This window comes from Alexandromys fortis, unplaced genomic scaffold, assembly GCF_014885135.2.
Source record: "Alexandromys fortis isolate MF-2015 unplaced genomic scaffold, M_Fortis_MF-2015_v1.1 scaffold_173, whole genome shotgun sequence".
NCBI classification, from domain to species: domain Eukaryota; kingdom Metazoa; phylum Chordata; class Mammalia; order Rodentia; family Cricetidae; genus Alexandromys; species Alexandromys fortis.
The window spans coordinates 2456743-2473594 of NW_026068051.1; the positions used below are offsets into that span (position 1 = coordinate 2456743).

Consider the following 16852-nt stretch of genomic DNA (forward strand, 5'->3'; position numbering starts at 1 on the left):
GCCTGGTGTTCAGGGAGGTCAGAATAGTACATCAGATCTTTTGGAACTGGAGTTACAGGTGATTGGGAGCTGTGATGTGAGTGCTGAGATCTAAGCCTGGGCAGCTTTGCAAGAGCAGCGAGTGCTCTTAACTCCTGGGCCATGTCTCCATACCCACTCACTACACTTTTAAGCCTCTGCACTTTCACAGCTTGACGTCCACTTTGTCTATGAGCAATCACTACCAGGATCCAGGGTAAAGCGGTCCCTGTTCCCATGACCTCATGCCCGTTTTCATAAGCTGTCTCATTTCCATGGAAATCAGACTCACTTTTATAAACCTCCTCAGCCCCTTGAGTACGTGCAAAATAGCACTGTTATCAAACGGACGATAAATAGGTTAAGCAGAATGACCATTCATTTCAAATCTGGAGGCGGTGGTACATACTTGTAACCTCAGTACTTGGAGACAGAAGCAAGACTGTGAGTTTAAGACCACATAGCAAAGGGAACCCTGATTGTTCTTTGGGCTGACGAGGGAGGGGGGAACTCAATTGGGGGAGGGGGAGGGAAACGGGAGGCGGTGGCGGGGAGGAGGCAGAAATCTTTAATAATAATAAAAAAAAGACCACATAGCAAGACAGTGTTGAAACCAAACAAAACCCAAAAAAGTTGTCTCCCCTAAAAAAAAAAAAAAACCTGTCAAAATCCCTACTTAGATGACTACCAGGGACAAAGTATAAGGGGATGAACTAGTTGGGGGGGTGGGGGCAGGTATAAATTACCAAAAAATTCAGAGCGGTGTGGATCAGCATGTTTTTGGCATAGAGAACATGGGTGCTTTTTGCCTGACAGGAAGCGTTTTTCCAAAGAAATATTTACTGAGACTTAAAGGAGGGGCAGAAATGTGTTGGCCTAATGAGGAAATAAAGAATTCCAGGAAGATTGGAGAGGGCAGGGGAGTAAGAGATGAAAGCCTGGCATGAACAGGGTGGCTTGCCTGGAAAGCTGGGTGCTCAGGATGAGGACAGCTTGACTGGGTAGCAGGTTTGGTAGCTCTCACAGGCCGAGGGCTTAGCTTATTGGCCAAGAGCTAACACGGCTTGAGCTTGGTTCTGAGAACTGCAAGAAAAAAGAGAAAGAGAGAGAGAGTCATACTTGGCACAACAAATTAAATACACCAGGGACTGATGTGGAGAAATCTAGATTCTATTTAACTACTTTTCGGGGAAAGGAAAGGAAAAGGAAATGACAGCTGTTTGATGATTATATGTGAACACTGTGTGTTTCCACTCGTCCTTGGGATTGGCGTCTGGATTTTACGAGGTTCCTTCTGACTCACACACGCATGTGTCAGTCTCCAGCCCTGTGGATGGGCCAGTGAACAAGGCTCTGCAAAACCTTGCTGAGCAGAGCCCCTGGGCTTCCCACAAGGTCAGACATTGTAGCCATGTTATGTCAACGTTTTTTTTTTTTTTATTTTTTAAATAAGATTGGCAAACCCTGGGCTGGAGAGATGGATGGTTCAGAGGTTAAGAGCACTGACTGCTCTTCCAGAGGTCCTGAGTTCAATTCCCAGAAACCACATGGTGGCTCACAACCATCTGTAATGAGATCTGGTGCCCTCTTCTGGCAAGCATACATGGAAGGAATGTTGTATACATAATAAATAAATAAATCTTTAAAAAAAAGATTGGCAAACCCTTATTTTTTTTTAATATTCTGTCTGTGTGTATGTCTGCAAGACATGACCAGACAAACCTTATTCTAGAAGTTTATCAAAGGACAATGGTTCACCCCTTTGCTGTGAGTTTTAAGGACCATATGGGGGCTGCTTGTATTACACAGACCTAGCACTACATACATGGTGGCATGTGTCGTGTCTATGATCCCAGCATTTAGGAGGTGGGGGCAGGAGGATCAGAAATTCAAGGTCGTCCTCGGCTACGTAGTGGATTTGAAGCCATCTTGGACTCTCTGAGACCTGTTTTTAATTAAACAAGCAAACAAATGTCCCCGCTTTGAGGGGGCATTCTCCCTCATCCTAACCTGAGAACATTTGCGTGTGGAGGGGAGGCTGTATGTGCAGCCAGGGGATAACGGGCCAGAATCCGTTCTCTCCTATCAGGTCGGGACCCTGAAGACCGAGCTCAGGTCTTCAGGCTTGGCACCTGTACCAGCTGAGCTGTTTTGTGGGCCCTGCCCTCTCTTGTGTCCCAGGATGGAAATGGATGCAAGCAGGCAGAATGTGTAAATGGCCTCCCGAGAACCGGCGGTGGTTGCTTCTCAATGCTGAGGTGAAATGGATACACCCGAGTTGCTGGGAGGAGCTGGAACGTAGCAAAGCACAACTTGGTTAATCCCCGGCCTCTGGCAAGAGCAGATGTGGTATGTGAGGAGACTGTATACCGAGACAGAGTCTCAGAATCCCAAACTTTCCAGAGGCCTCGAATTCCAGATCTTCCTGCCTCCACCTCCAATTCTGGGATTACAGGCATGCATCGCTACGTCAGATCTGTGCATTGCTGAGACTTGTACCGAGGATTTCCTACATGCTTAGCCACTGAAACTATATCCCCAGTCCCCAGGAAGACCAGGAAATGCACACGGTAATGTATCATGCTCTAGATCAGTGGTTCTCAACCTTCCCAGTGCTGTGACCCTTTAATAGTAATTTGCTACTGTTATGAATTATAATGCAAATAAGTTTTCTGATAGTCTTATGTGACCCTTGTGAAAAGGCTGTTTGACCCCGCCCCCAAACGGGTCGTGATCCACATGTTGAGAAACACTGCTCTAGTTAATAACTCCAACGTTCCTGAAGTACAGCTAAATTTTCATTAGGTTAATATAGGCAGGTGGCCAGCTTCCAAATGGACCGCCGCTATCCTGGAGCTGTGCTTGAGCTCGTAGCTAAGAGGCACGAAGAACTGGCCTTGGTCAACTTTCAGCATTTGGAGCCCTAGGCTGGCGCGTGTCCTGCTTTTCCCCAGGAGACACTCTTTTCATCGCCTCAGGAGGTAGCTCCTGGTCTAGCATTGTTCTATGCTGCCAATTTAGCCTGCTGGATAGAGTGGGGTGTGAGCAGGGCTACACCAGTTCCAAAGGCGACCTGCAGCGCCTCCTGGCGGTGCCTGTTGCTGGCCCGCAACACCGCGAGCGTCTGCGGAGTTGCCGCTAAGGGAGGTGCCTGTTAGGTGCCAGAGCTATAAAATCCTTCCTTGATATTTCGCTCTTCTACAAGGTATTTCACTGCGTTTCAGCCTCATGTGGAGGAGTAGGTGGTATCGAAGATGGGTCTGATAGGATTGCATAGAGAGCCAGGGTGATCTCCTTGGGACCTCAACTGTGGACAACTAGACGATGGATCTGGAGTCATACCGTTCTGTCTCCTCTGTATTCCCCAACCTCGTCTCCATCACACTTCCTTTCTCTCCTGGACATTGAAGAAAGACTGACAGTGATCCCAGAAGCTAGAGACATCCAGAATAGAGGGAGCAGCCTCTCTACCACCGGAAGTGTGCTTAGGAGAGAGATCCCAGCCTCAGCCTTTACAGACAACGTAAAAATCTGGAGTGGAGTCGGGCAGTGGTGGCGCACGCCTTTAATCCCAGCACTTGGGAGGCAGAGGTAGGCGGATCCCCGTGAGTTCGAGGCCAGCCTGGTCTACAGAGAGAGTTCCAGACAGGCTCCAAAACTACAGAGAAACCCAGTCTCGGGGGGAAAAAATCTGGAGTGGTCAGTGACAATTTCTACCTTTGCCACACAGGACACAGACTCAAATATGATCACGGATGTGTTGCTGGCCTTCTCTGGTTGTCCCACATCAATCTGAACCTTCTGGGAAGATTCAGGTTCAAACCAGAGTGGGTAAACTGTTGAAGACTAGGAATGTGAAGGGCTCGAGGGTCAGTGTGGATGCATACTGGATTCTCAGCAACGGGCTGCTGACGGAAGCAAAGAGAGACAGCCAAAGGGCCCTTTCCCTATAGCGCCTGGGCCAGGACAGCGTTACAGTAGTCAGGCGATACCTGAGGAGTCTTGTTCGCTTCCCACACTTCCTACTGAGGCAGATGCAGAGTTGTACTCTACTGTTTTGAGCTTTGGCCCCAAGACTTGGCAGCCTGTGGCTCACAGATTCCGTAGGAGAAATCCAGGAGATTACAGTCCTTCCAAATATCATAGAAACAACCCGTTTGCCAGCTGCAGATTACAAAAGCCTTTTATGTGTGCTTTCATTTTGTCTTTCGCTAGCTCAAGAATTTAGGCCTGGGCATCCCCTCTAGCTGGTGAAAGGTCTGAGAGGCCGCCACCAAGCCCTCCAAGACACACACTCAAGGGGAGGGAGTCAGGACTCCAGGCATCACCTAGGTTGTAGCGATCGTCTCTCTACAGGCTCAGATGCTCATATGCACCATTATTTAAAAGAACCCTAGAAGCTGGGCGGTGGTGTCTACAAAGAGAGTTCCAGGACAGCCAGGACTACACAGAGAAACCCTACCTCAAAAAACAAAACAAAGAAAAGGACCTTAGAGACTGGACAACATAGAAGAGAAGGCATTTGGGAGGAGCATGATTTAAGGTCCTGGGGGCAGAGGTTAGGATGGGTCAAACTCAGAGCTTCAAAGAGCAAGGTTCATATAAAACAGGACTATGAGCAAGGTGTGGTGAAGTACGCCTTTAATCACAGAGACTGATAGATCTCTCTGAGTTTAAGGCTAGCCTGGTCTACATACAAGTTCAAGGTCAGTCAGGACCCTTCTTTCCCAAAAAGCAAAACACCTAAAGTCTACACCTAAAGTCTGTAATGGCCTTCAAGGCTCATCATAGCCCACCTATCCTGACTCACTAGCTTGCACCCCTTAGCCTAGAGGCCCCTGATCTGCTCTGTGGTCAGTGCACCCTGCTGCAGCTGCTAGCGAAGAGAAACGAGATGAGCCGAGGGGCAACAGTTAAAAAACACTCATTTTTAGAGTCTGGCTTGACCCTAAAAAATCAGTCTTCACTCCAAGCCTTACACGCCTAGGGAATAGACCATTTTTTTTTCTTTAAAAAAAATTATTTTGTAACCATCCCCAGAATCTGGACATTGTAGGACTCACAGCGGAACAGTCAATAAAAAGTTGTCGGCCCGACCTCAAGAAATGTCTTTGGGGCTGGGAGAAAAGTCTTAGCGGTAAGGAGTGCTTGTTGCAATTGCAGAGGATCCAAGTTCAGTTCCCAAACACCCCCGGTAGGTGGCTCAAGACAGCCTAGCTCTAGCTCCAGGGGAGCTGCGGTCCTATTCTGGCCTCTCAGGGCAATATCACTTAACACGACACAGGCGCACACGTATACATAGAAATTAAAAGAATGCCTTTGACTGGGCATGGTGGTGCACACGTGTGACGGCAGCGCTAGGGAAGCAGAGTCGGAAGACTCGTGGTTCTACGGCTAGATCTAATAAGAGAAAGCCGTCTGCAGCGGCCTAACTAGGTATCGAATGTATCGGCTCTCTTCTGATGAGGCCTGGGAAAGAGAACAGGATCAAGCCACTGCTTTAGGCTGCCAATAAGTGCGGAGCGCTGTGATTGGTCCTTGCTTAGGTAAAAAGGAGAGCCCGGGTTGCTGCGTGGGGGCTTGGGGAACGTCATGGCGTCGCTCAACAGTAAAACCGCGGTTTGCGTGGTCTGTTTGGAGAAGCCGAAATACCGCTGCCCGGCTTGCCGCGTGCCCTAGTGAGTCGGGGCTCGTGGGGATTGGGGAGAGCGAGCACCGGGCCGCGAGGGAGGCCGGGCCGCGGGCGGGGGCTGCGGGCAAGAGGCGCGTGCTGCGGCTGTCCGGGCTGACGGAGCCTCCTGTCTTTCTTGTTACAGCTGCTCGGTCGTTTGTTTCCAGAAACACAAAGGTAAGACCCTGGACCGCTGTCGCAGCCCTTGGCCCTACTTTGCTTTGCCGTGCCCGGCAATCCAGGACACATTAGCTCGAAGCAGGATTCCCACGAGTTCAAGGCCAGACTAAGATCTCGTCTCAAACAAACCGAAGCACGTCAACTACTTTGTTGGAAAAAGTCAGTCCTAGCTGTTTGTTCGTCTTAGCATTCTAGTGTAGCCCCTGACAGGTGAATGAGCCAGCAGTGTTTCTGCCTTTAAAGTAATGGTTGTTTATTGTTTACAATAGAAAGAAGTTTTTCAGCCGGGCGGTGGTGGCGCATGCTTTTAATCTCAGCACTCGGGAGGCAGAGGTAGGCGGATCTCTGTGAGTTTGAGGCCAGGCCAGGCTCCAAAGCTACAGAGAAACCCAGTCTCAGCGGAAAAAAAAGAAAGAAATTAATAAAAAGTTTTTCTGTGTGTGGTATTTTCAGACAGGTTCTTTTTTTATATAGTCCAGTCTGCCCTCAAACTTCTCATGATCCTACTTTCTATACCCCAAGTGTTGGGATTATATATAGGAGTAGAGATCTATGCCATCAAGTCTAGCTAAGACAAGTTACTGACCTACCGAGAGAAAAGCTGGAGATGGAGAAATGGTTCTGCCGTTAAGAGCCTCTTGTTGCTTTTCTGGAAGATCTGAATTTGGTTCCCAGCAACCACCTACTGTAGGCAACCTGCAGGTCCATTACCAGGGGATCGTCGCCCTTGTCTGACCTCCACAGGCACCTGAATACTATGGCAGACACACAAGTAAAAACAAAACCTTTAAAACAGCAGTGGAGGGGGCATTTGGGAGTGATGGTGCCAACTTCAGCCTTGGGGAGGCTGAGGCAGGAGGATCCCTACAAGTTTCAGGTCAGTTTGACTTTATATTGAGACTGTTGAGAAAGCTTGAATCATCTGGTAGGTTATGTGTATAATGTGAACACTCTCCTTCCTTCCTTCCTTCCTTCCTTTTCTTTCTTTGGAGCCTGCCCTGAAACTGTAGCCAAGTCTGGTCTCCAACTCAGAGAATTACCTGCCTCTGCCTCCCGAGTGCTGAGATTAAAGGCATGTGCCACCATCGCCCAGCATGAGCACACTTTCTATACAGTAAAAGTATTTACTTGTGCATATACATCCACAAATACATTGGTCATGTGTGCAAATAGGTCCGTAAGTGTGTACCTTTAAGGTTAGTCATTCTGTGTAATTTGTGACTTTAGAAAGTTTATAGCTTTTCAAACAAGATTCATTTATTTATTTCGTATACATTGTTCTGTCTGCAGGTATGCCTGCAGGCCAGAAGAGGGCACCACATCTCATTACAGAATGCAGTTGAGTTCAGTTTGCTGGGAATTGAACTCAGGGCCTCTGGAAGAGCAGTCAGTGCTCTTAACCTCTGAGCCATATCTTCAGCCCTCTTTTTTTTTTTTTTTTTTTTTTTTTTTGTTTTTTTTTTAAATAAAAAAGTTCAAGGACTGGAGGGATGGTTGAGCAGTTAAGTGTGCTTGGTGCTCTTCCAGACGACCTGTGTTTGGTTCCCAACCCCTGTAACTCCACTTCAGGGGCTCTGAGTCCCTCTTCTGGTCTCCACAGTCACTGTCACACATCTCTCTCCTGTTTTCTCCCATCCCAGACCTCTCTCTGCCTGCCAAAGCTTCTCCTGGGCTTCCTTGGTAGACTCAGACCAGACCTTGTCACCTTATTCACCTCTGTAGTGTGTTCTATGGCCAAACTCCCCCAGCATGGATGACTCCCACATCTTTGTTCCTAGTTGCGTATGGTACATTCATGTGGTATCTGAAACTGCTGGGAAAACATGATGCATGTAGAAGTCCCTGCCATTAGTCCTGGTGAAAGCCCTGTGAAATTGGCTTTGGGGCACACGGCCACCTGCGCTCACCTTTCTGCAAGACTCAGGATTACTCATGGTTTTCTTTGGCCTGTTGTTCCATTTGACCTCCCCGATCCCTTGTCCCTACCCAGTACACATGCTTCTCCCTGGCTTGGTGGCCTGAAATGTGTGTCTCTCTCAGAGCAGTGCAGTCCGGAAACCTGTCCTGTTGAGAACAGAAGAACGGTGGCTCCTGTGACAACAAGGTCGGAGGAAGACAAAGGTGAGGTGGGTGGGCGGTTTTGACCAGGTAACTTCTACAGGATTTCAAAGATGAGAAGTGGGCAGGAGAGGAGGAGGAGGTGGGCAGGATGCAGAAGAACTTGAGTAGCAGCTCCAGTCTCAGGGTGGGTCACAGGTTGTCACAGGTGGAGTTTCCAGCATCCTAGGGTGTGGTTCCAGGAAGGGGGAAGGGAGCAGGGGTTTGGGGTTTGTGTTGGGTCCTGGTAGGTCCACGTGGGAGGCCTGCTCTGAACTGCTGGAGTCTCCCTAGAGCTCAGAGCAGTAATGGGCTGTCACTGCATTCATGTTTCATGCTGTCCATGTGTTCGTCTAGCCATAAAGCCTCCTGAGTGTCATGGCTCTGCAGGCAGCAACTCTTTTTTTTTTTTAATATTTATTTATTTACTTATTATGTATACAGTGTTCTGTCTGTGTGTATGCCTGCAGGCCAGAAGAGGGCACCAGACCTCATTACAGATGGTTGTGAGCCACCATGTGGTTGCCGGGAATTGAACTCAGGACCTTTGGAAGAGCAGTCAGTGCTCTTAACCACTGAGCCATCTCTCCAGCCCCCAGGCAGCAACTCTTATGCCACAAAGAGGTCCTTAAGATTCACAGAAAGGAGTGGGGCCTTTTCTTCTTGGAGAACCTTCTCATGTGGCTCGGGCATATCTGCCCTTTCTGAGATCACAGGGTTATGTTTGCTAGGATTGTACAGGGCCTCGTTTATTGGCCCAGCACAGGCTTGGAGTCATGACAGAGGCAGGTAGGGTGTTCAGAAGCACAAAACAGGGCTAGAGAGATGACTCAGGTTAAAAGCACTGGCTGCTCTTCCAGAGGTCCTGAGTTCAAATCCCAGCAGCCACACGGTGGCTCACAGCCATCTATAATAAGATCTGATGCCCCCCTATGGCGTGCCGGCAGAACACTATATAACAATCAAATAATTTTTATAATAAATAAATCTTAGAAAAAAATACCTGCAGAACCAGACCTCTTGCCTGCAGACCACAGGAAGCGTGAACCATCATGCACTGGTTAGGCACAGTCACCATTCCACCACCTTCTCTTTCCTGCATGAGGGGATGTTTAATTTTGAAGTCCAAGAAGCAAGCTGCTTATTGCTTTGACTCCTGCTGAACCCTCACCATCTCACACATGCGCACACATTGTCACCATGGCTGTCCTGGCTTTCTGCTCCCCTCAGACGATGACTCCTCTGTGGCTGATTTCCTCAACAGTGATGAGGAAGAAGACAGGGTGTCTCTGCAGAAGTTAAGGAATTTAGGTAAGTCTTTGCTCGGCTTGGTTTTTGTTAATTTGTATTGTTTATTGCTGTACAGGCAGTGAAACCTGGGAGAATGGAGCCTAAATGTGAGGTAGATCACAGTCTCATGCAATAGCCAGCTTTATTCAGAGCACCAGACGGTTTATACCCTGAGGGTTAAGACTGTCACCTGGGCAAAGTGTCCAATCACAAGGACAAGTGCGGGAGGCAGCTTTTCCATAGAGGCATATAAAGAAATAACACTAGCTAGATACAATGAGTAATCCGAAGTCAACTCACTCCTCTGCGCCACACATGAGAGGGACAGGAAAGCACATTCTAAGAACAGTTCCATATTCTTGAAGAAGCTGAGGTCACATGACTCTTGTTTTCTTGGTGCACGCAGAGTTCCCTTAGCAGGACTATTCCAGCACTGTTTCCTTTGTGTGGAATGTGGGTGGGTCTCTGAGTTGTATTGGTGGGAGGCTGGGATAGCTCAGAATTTCCTGCATTTTCTTTTCTGTCTTCTTTTCTTAGATGAGACAGTCTTACTGTATGGTCCCGGCTGGCCTAGAAGTCAGTTGGCCTCAGCCTTCCTTGTTGCCACCCTCCTCTCTGCCTCCTGATGCTGTATTTCCCTACTCAGAGTTGCTGTTATTGTTGTGTATGAAGTGGGTGTGGGCTTGAGTACAGTTCCAAGGACAAGTTTTCAGGAGTCTCCTTTGTGAGTTCTGGAGATCAAACTCAGGCCACTAGGCTTGCACGGCAGGTACTTCTGCCTGCTGAGCCACCTTACTTGCCCCTCTTTATCTTCAAATTGTGTATATCTCTGTGCACCTGAGTACAGTGGCTGGTGGAGGCCAGCAGAGGGCGGTGGATCCCCAGAGCTGGAGTTATAAGTGGTTGTGAGCCACTTCACATGGGTGTGGGAACTGAACACAGGTCCTTTACAAGTGCAGCAAGTGCATGAAACTACTGAGTCATCTCTCCCCTCATTGCACCCCTTTACCCTTCCTCCAGGCAAACACAGAAGTCAGAGGACAACTGTAAATGGAGGTTTCTCTCTCGCTCACCCAGTCCAAATAAACACTCTGAGGCTTAGTATTAATTACAAGCTGTTTGGCCAATGGCTCAGGCTTATTACTAACTAGCTTTTACATCTTAAATTAACCCATTTCTATTAATCTATGTATTGCCACATGACCATGGCATTACCTCACATCTTGCATCTCTGGGGGCTGCTAGCCTCTCTCAGAATCCGCCTTCCTTTCCCTTTAACTTTTCTTGGATTTCCCATCTGACTCTATTCTGTCTCGCTATTGGCCAAATCAACTTTAGTAACCAATAGTAATAACGTATTCACAGCATACATAGGGCATCTCACATCAGACAACTTTTGTCTCAAGTATTGAACTCTGGTCATCAGGCCTGGAGGTAAGCATCTTTACCTGCTGAACCATTTTACCAGCTCTTTTTAAGATGGGATTTGGGCTGGGCTGTCGTGGCGCATGCCTTTGATCCCAGCACTTGGGAGGCAGAGGCAGGTGGATCTCTGTAAATTCGAGGCCAGCCTGGTCTATAGAAGACAGGCTCCAAAGCTACACAGAGAAACTCCACCTCGAAAAATCAAAAATCAAACAAACACACCAGGATGGTACTTGGGGGAGGGGCTGGAGAGATGACTTAATTAGCTACTTACTGTGTAAGATTTATGATTTGTCTTTAATACCCAACATCTGTTTAAAACAAGCAAGCTGGGTTCTGTAATCCTAGCACTAGGGAGGTAGAGGCAGGAGGATCCCAGTGTTTTGTTGGCCAGCCTGTCCATGTGAATTAGTAAGGGACCGTGTCGGAAAAGAATAAAGTAGAGGCTGAGTGATGTCATGGGTCTTTGATCCTAGCACTTCCAGACAAGGCTACATAGTGAGAGACCCTGTCTTGGGGATAAAAATGGAGAACAATTTCAATTGAGGAAGATACCCAGTGAGGAACTTTGACCTCCATGTGTATAAAATGGGATTTATTTGAGACCATCTCATCTAGTTCTTGTTGGCTTGACATTTGCCTGTAGACCAAGCTGGCCTCAGACTCAGATCTACCTGCCTCTGCCTCTCTTGTTTCTAAGTAAGATTACTATGTAATGTGATGTGCGGGGTCTTTCCTGTCCAGCCCCAGGATTCTGTCAGCATAATGGTTTCAAATCTCCCATCTTGCATGTGCCAGGTATAACATTGGAATCCTACAGATTTTGTAGGTTGGTGTAATTGTGCTTTAAAAGTATAGTTGATTTTCTTTGCGTACCCAAGCCTTTCTCAGGTTAGGCACTTTTCTAGCTTCCCTTAGTGCCTTGGACTTACTAGTAATTTACTACTATAGCCACATTGGTGGTAGAGATTTGTGCCTTTTACAGCAGCCTGTGGGGCAGAGACCTGTATTACCTGTCTTCAGTTCCCAGCTTACAGTGCAGTCATAAATAGACTGGACAATCACCAGGGAGAGGACGGTGTTCACCACATTTGAATTATGTGCATGTGTCTGTAGGATATATGCACATGAGTCCAGAGGAGTCAGAGTCTCCTGGAGCTAGAGCACAGGTATAGGTTACCTAACTTGGGTGCTAGGAATTGAACTTGGGTCCTCTTAAAGAGCAATGTGTTCTTAACCACACATTTTTGTAGCACCACTTCTTTGGTGCTTGTAAGAATTCTGTTATTGGTGTTAATTGCATTTGTGTGTGTATATGCACACAGGCTCCAGGAGGTGTTGAGAATTGCCGTCATTCTTTACCTTATTCCTTTGAGACGGTGTCTCTCATTGAGCCTGGAGCACACACCTTGGCTAGGCTCAGTGATCCACCTGTCTCTGCCTTGCACGTGTTCGGGTTACAGGCGTGCATAGGATCATGCTTGCCTTTAAGTGGGTGTTGAGATAGTAACACTGGGCCTGTGCTTTGCAGAGCAAACACTCTCTCCAGCTCAGGTCTTCTTTGTTCATGTGTATATTGAAAGTTAATTTGTGGGTACAGTCATCTGATGTTCAAGGCAGCTTGGTTCCAGGACCTGTTTCTCAGCAATGGTCAAGTTTCTTTTATAAAATAGTACTGTAGCTGGCACTTGGGAGGCAGAGGTAGGTGGTGAGTTTGAGGCCAGCCTGGTCTACATAGAGAGTTCCAGGACAGCCAGAGCTACACAGAGGAACTCTGTCTCAAAAAAAAAAAAAAGGGGGGGGGTACTGTAAAATGTGTAACTGATGCACTTGAAGTCATCTAACCTAACTTGAGGCAAACACTTAATGTATAGTTATAAGGAAAAAAATTCACATTTCGTACAGGTGGTAAAAGGTTTGTTTTTGTTTTTTTGAGACAAGGTTTCTGTGTAGCCCTGTAGACCAGGCTGGCCTTGAACTCACAGAGATCTGTGCTGGGAGTAAAGGTGTTTGTTGAATGTTTAGATGTGTGGTTGGTTGTACAACCTAACAACATGGATTGGCAGCATGGTGGCTAAGGAGAAACAAGCCCCTCATGGTTGATTACACAGGAAACACTAAGCTTTTAGCCCCTGACATGGGTTCCACTTGAACTTAAAAGCTGGCATTGATTTTTAAGGTGAATCTGCAGCTTTAAGAAGCTTACTGCTCAACCCACACCTGAGACAGCTGATGGTTAACCTCGATCAGGGCGACAACAAAGCAAAACTGATGAAAGCCTGCATGCAGGAGCCCTTATTTGTGGAGTTTGCAGACTGCTGTTTAAAAATCGTGGAGCCACCCCAGAAGAACAGGAATTCTTAAACCTGGGTGTGCTCTTCGCTCAAGCTGCCCACTGCTTCTCTTAGGAGGAGGTTGTTTCCAAGGCTGTAGGACATGTAGGTCTTCTTCAGACAGGTCGGGGATACTCAAGGTGCAGGTCCTTTATGAAGAGGAAACTTGCAGCTGGATGGACGGCTCAGCTCTTCCAGAGGACGAATCTTCAGCATGACTGCCAACAGTTGTAATTATAGTTCCGGGGCTCTGACACCCTCTCCTGGCTTCTGAAGGTACTGTAAGCATCATACACAGCCGTACATGCAGGCAAAACTCAAACATACATTTTTTTAAAAAAAGGGAAAAGTCTATTTATATTTACATGGTGGTTTTAAATTTATTTCTGGTACAGTTCAGAGTTACACCATAAATACCAGGTTTATCCAGGTTTAGGTTTTGAATTAAAAACTGATTGATAGTGTTACTGAATAAATTTAAGATGTGGTTCTGTGTACATTGCATTGCTCATTGTTCTTGGTGTCATTAAATAAATCAGTTTATTAAATATATGTAAGTTTTCCCCACCCAAAATTTTAGAGCCAATTTTAGGGTGATTTGGCCATTTTAAAGTGCTTGTAGATGGCCCAGTATCTATCCTGCTGTAGTGACATTCTGGACGGACAGTCACATCTGCAGAACCTGAGCCTGAAGGGGGACAGTAAGCTGGGATGTTGTGGTCCTAATCTTGGCTTGGTAACTAGCACTCCCAGATCCTGCCAGTGCCGAGGCCATAGTCCTAGCTGGCTGGTACTCTGACCACGAAGCCCTGGCTCACAGACAGAAGCTGTTGCTTGCACACACAGGTGGAGTCGCTATGGGAATAGCTTGGCAGTTGTCTGTTGATCAGATGTCTTTGGCAAGGCAGCTGGCAGGAAATGGCCTTCTGGAAACAAAGGCACTAAAGATCACGTAGGCAGGTGGGGGTAGAAGAGTCACACTTGGACTGGCCTGTGTCTTTCTAGCAGAATCTGATTAAAACCAGTAACACTGGAGGCTGAAGGTTCAGGGCAGATGTCAGCATACTGAAGTGGAGACTTCCTGCAGTGAAACTTTATCGAGCCCTGGGGAGAAAGAGAAGCAATCTATGAGAGGCAGGACCCAACAACACCTCAAAGAGAGAAATCCACTCAGGGTGACAGACTCCTAGTATTTCCTATTACTCTAAGGGTACTGGCTGTCATCCCACCTACTGACAGCTGGAAGATCAGAAGACTTGTTTACCCCTTGTCAGTTTCAGGGAGACTTTGTACAGATTATATGGCATGTTGTTGACTTCATTTCTTTCCTCTGGTCCCTTGTACCAGGCGGGGTATTAACCCGGTTTTACAGAGGAGAAAATGGAGGTTCCGAGATGACGTGCCATTACCAGGGTTATCCAGGGAAGGGGCTGAGCTGGGACCAGGCTGGGAGGCAAACAGGTGGCACAACACACAGGACCCGGCCACACATTCACTATTTCCAGTTGAGAAAGTGACAGCCAATAACTAAGTGATAGAATGTCACCTGAGGAGACAGACTATGGCCACACTCATTTCTCAGGAGTGGAACTAATGTCCTAGAGTCAAGTGTGCTATTCTTTAATTCCTTACAGCTACCCTGTAGGGAGTTTGCTGTGTCCATCTGGTAGAGGATACAGGGCTGAGGTACTTGCCTAACTGAGGATTTCACATTGCAGAGGAAGAGCCAAACACTCAGGGATAAAATGCTTAGAAGCAGTTTTTTGAAGGGCTCTGAACAATCTGGTTTTTGGTTGGAACAATGGCAGCAAGGAACACCTATAGATTTGTTTTTTGTGCTATATCCTCCCCCCCCCCCACACACACCCACTACAGGCAGCTTTGTTCACTGCCTTCCCCAATGAACAACCTGGAGCTGTGGGAAGGACGGCCATGGCATCTCAGAAGGAGAACATACCTGAGGCAGCGCTCTGATGGACGTAATGCCAGCCTGATCTTGTTGTGGTGTCTGGACGCTGTTGCTGGGGTTGCCCGTGGGAAGCCGGAGGCAGGCATGGGCCACCAGTTTCCTCTGAAAGCCGCGAGCACCCACAGCTGAGTTGGCTAGCACCAGTCCCATGGGCCAGAGGTGGATTATTGCCTCTAATAGTTTAGTGTGTGCTGGGGACAGCGAGGCGCTTAGGGAACTGGGAGCTTGAGGCATGGGTTTATCCTCCATACCATCCAGTTCTTTAGAAGCAAGATAGGCCATTCTGATCTTAAAGAGAAAATATTCCTTTATAATGTCAGGTTTGCCTAACCTTTCTAAAAGGACTTACCTTTGCATTCATTCACTTGACACAGAAGTAGTATGCTATAGTGGACATGCTGAAGTCAGAGGACAGCTTATGAATTGGGGCTTCATTGGGTAGTCAAGATCTAGCCCTCTTTAAAAAGTTAATAGGTGGTGGGGGTGCACCCTTTTAATCCCAGCAATTGGGAAGCAGAGACAGGTGGATCTCTGAGTTCAAGGCTAGCCTGATCTATAGAGTGAGTTCCAAGACAGCTAGGAGAGAAACCTTGCCCTGAAAAATCAAATCAATAAAAATTAAAAAAAAAAAATTCTTTATGTGTATGCATGTATGCTCATGTGGGCATGAGCATGCCACGGTCACCTGTGGAGGTCAGAGAGAGCTTTTGAGAGTTTGTTCTTACCATGAGGGTCCCTGGGCTCAAACTCAGTTGGTCCACTTGCTGAGTCATCTTACTAGCTCTTTCCAGCATTCTGACTGGAAAACAATCAGCTTGACAAGGTAAACTCAAGAGCCTTGGCTGTGATGCCCTCGACTAGACTGGCTTCATGGGGCAGAATGTCAAGAAACTGCAGGGTTTTTTTTGGTTTTTAGAGACAGGGTTTCTCTGTGGTTTTGGAGCCTGTCCTGGAACTAGCTCTTGTAGACCAGGCTGGTCTTGAACTCACAGAGATCCGCCTGCCTCTGCCTCCCGAGTGCTGAGATTAAAGGCGTAAAGTAAGAAACTGCAGTTTTATTGGCAGTTTGAGCATAGGGTTGCTTATGCCACTCTGTACGGGAGCTGTCTGTACCCTTCTCATACACGGGACACCAGGCTTAGAGGCTGGTGCCACACCCCAGCAGCAGAGACATCCCTCTGTCTTGGGCCTGTCTGAAGTCCACCCCTGGCCTTCAGCCACACTCACTCTCCATTTTCGCCAAGCGCGCTTGATGACCGTGGCAGCGCTGTGTAACCTTCTGATGTGTTTCCGCGTTAACCAGGACCGGATAGCTAAAGAAACAGCAGAGACATAAAAACCATCATTAGAGCTGTTAGCCATGTGGCCAATATGGGTTGATGTGAAAATATGAAGTCTCTTTGCCCAGTGATGTCAATATATAAGGCAAAATGGGGCTTAAGAGTCGCTCCTGGAAAGATGGCTCAGTGGTTAAGAGCTCCCTGCTCTTGCAGGGCACCAGATTGGTTACCATATGGTGATTCGCAACTTCTTCTGACTCTAGTTCTGGCCCCCAAGGGCACCTGAATGCATATGGTACACACACTCTTACGTTATACTGCCCACAAACTTAGATAGCTGTGCACACACAGTCTTACATTATACACTTACACACACACACAGTCTTACGTTATACTGCCCACAAACTTAGATAGCTGTGCACACACAGTCTTACATTATACACTTACACACACACACAGTCTTACGTTATACTGCCCACAAGCTTACAGATAGCTGTGTACACACCAGTCTTACATTATACACTTACACACACACACACACACAGTCTTACGTTATACTGCCCACAAACTTAGATAGTTGTGCACACAC

The 16852-nt window shown here is 47.4% G+C and overlaps 2 protein-coding genes across 4 annotated transcripts in view; one reads left to right on the forward strand and one right to left on the reverse strand.

Annotated features, from left to right (window-relative positions):
* Positions 1–5543: 5543 nt before the first annotated feature.
* Znhit3 (zinc finger HIT-type containing 3) lies at positions 5544–13525 on the forward strand. The gene is made up of 5 exons (XM_050119529.1): positions 5544–5696; positions 5835–5866; positions 7910–7990; positions 9197–9277; positions 12861–13525. Exons 1-5 carry the CDS (start codon positions 5611–5613, stop codon positions 13043–13045), a joined length of 465 nt encoding a protein of 154 aa, XP_049975486.1. The 5' UTR covers positions 5544–5610; the 3' UTR covers positions 13046–13525.
* Myo19 (myosin XIX) overlaps positions 13369–16852 on the reverse strand; it is a 31671-nt gene continuing 28187 nt past the window's right edge. For all 3 annotated transcript variants that reach the window (XM_050119524.1, XM_050119525.1, XM_050119526.1), the window contains 3 exons: positions 16211–16296; positions 14972–15271; positions 13369–14118 (listed from right to left, as the gene is read on the reverse strand). In XM_050119524.1, coding sequence (XP_049975481.1) covers positions 13990–14118; positions 14972–15271; positions 16211–16296 — 515 coding nt within the window. In that variant the 3' untranslated portion in view covers positions 13369–13989. The remainder of the gene's footprint in view (positions 14119–14971; positions 15272–16210; positions 16297–16852) is intronic.

Excerpts from the sequence above, each read along its gene's own strand:
- Znhit3 (XM_050119529.1), top strand. The coding sequence starts at position 5,611 with ATGGCGTCGCTCAACAGTAAAACCGCGGTTTGCGTGGTCTGTTTGGAG. Across the intron at positions 5,867-7,909 it reads TTGTTTCCAGAAACACAAAG|AGCAGTGCAGTCCGGAAACC; the intron begins GTAAGACCCTGG and ends TGTCTCTCTCAG. Across the intron at positions 7,991-9,196 it reads AAGGTCGGAGGAAGACAAAG|ACGATGACTCCTCTGTGGCT; the intron begins GTGAGGTGGGTG and ends TGCTCCCCTCAG.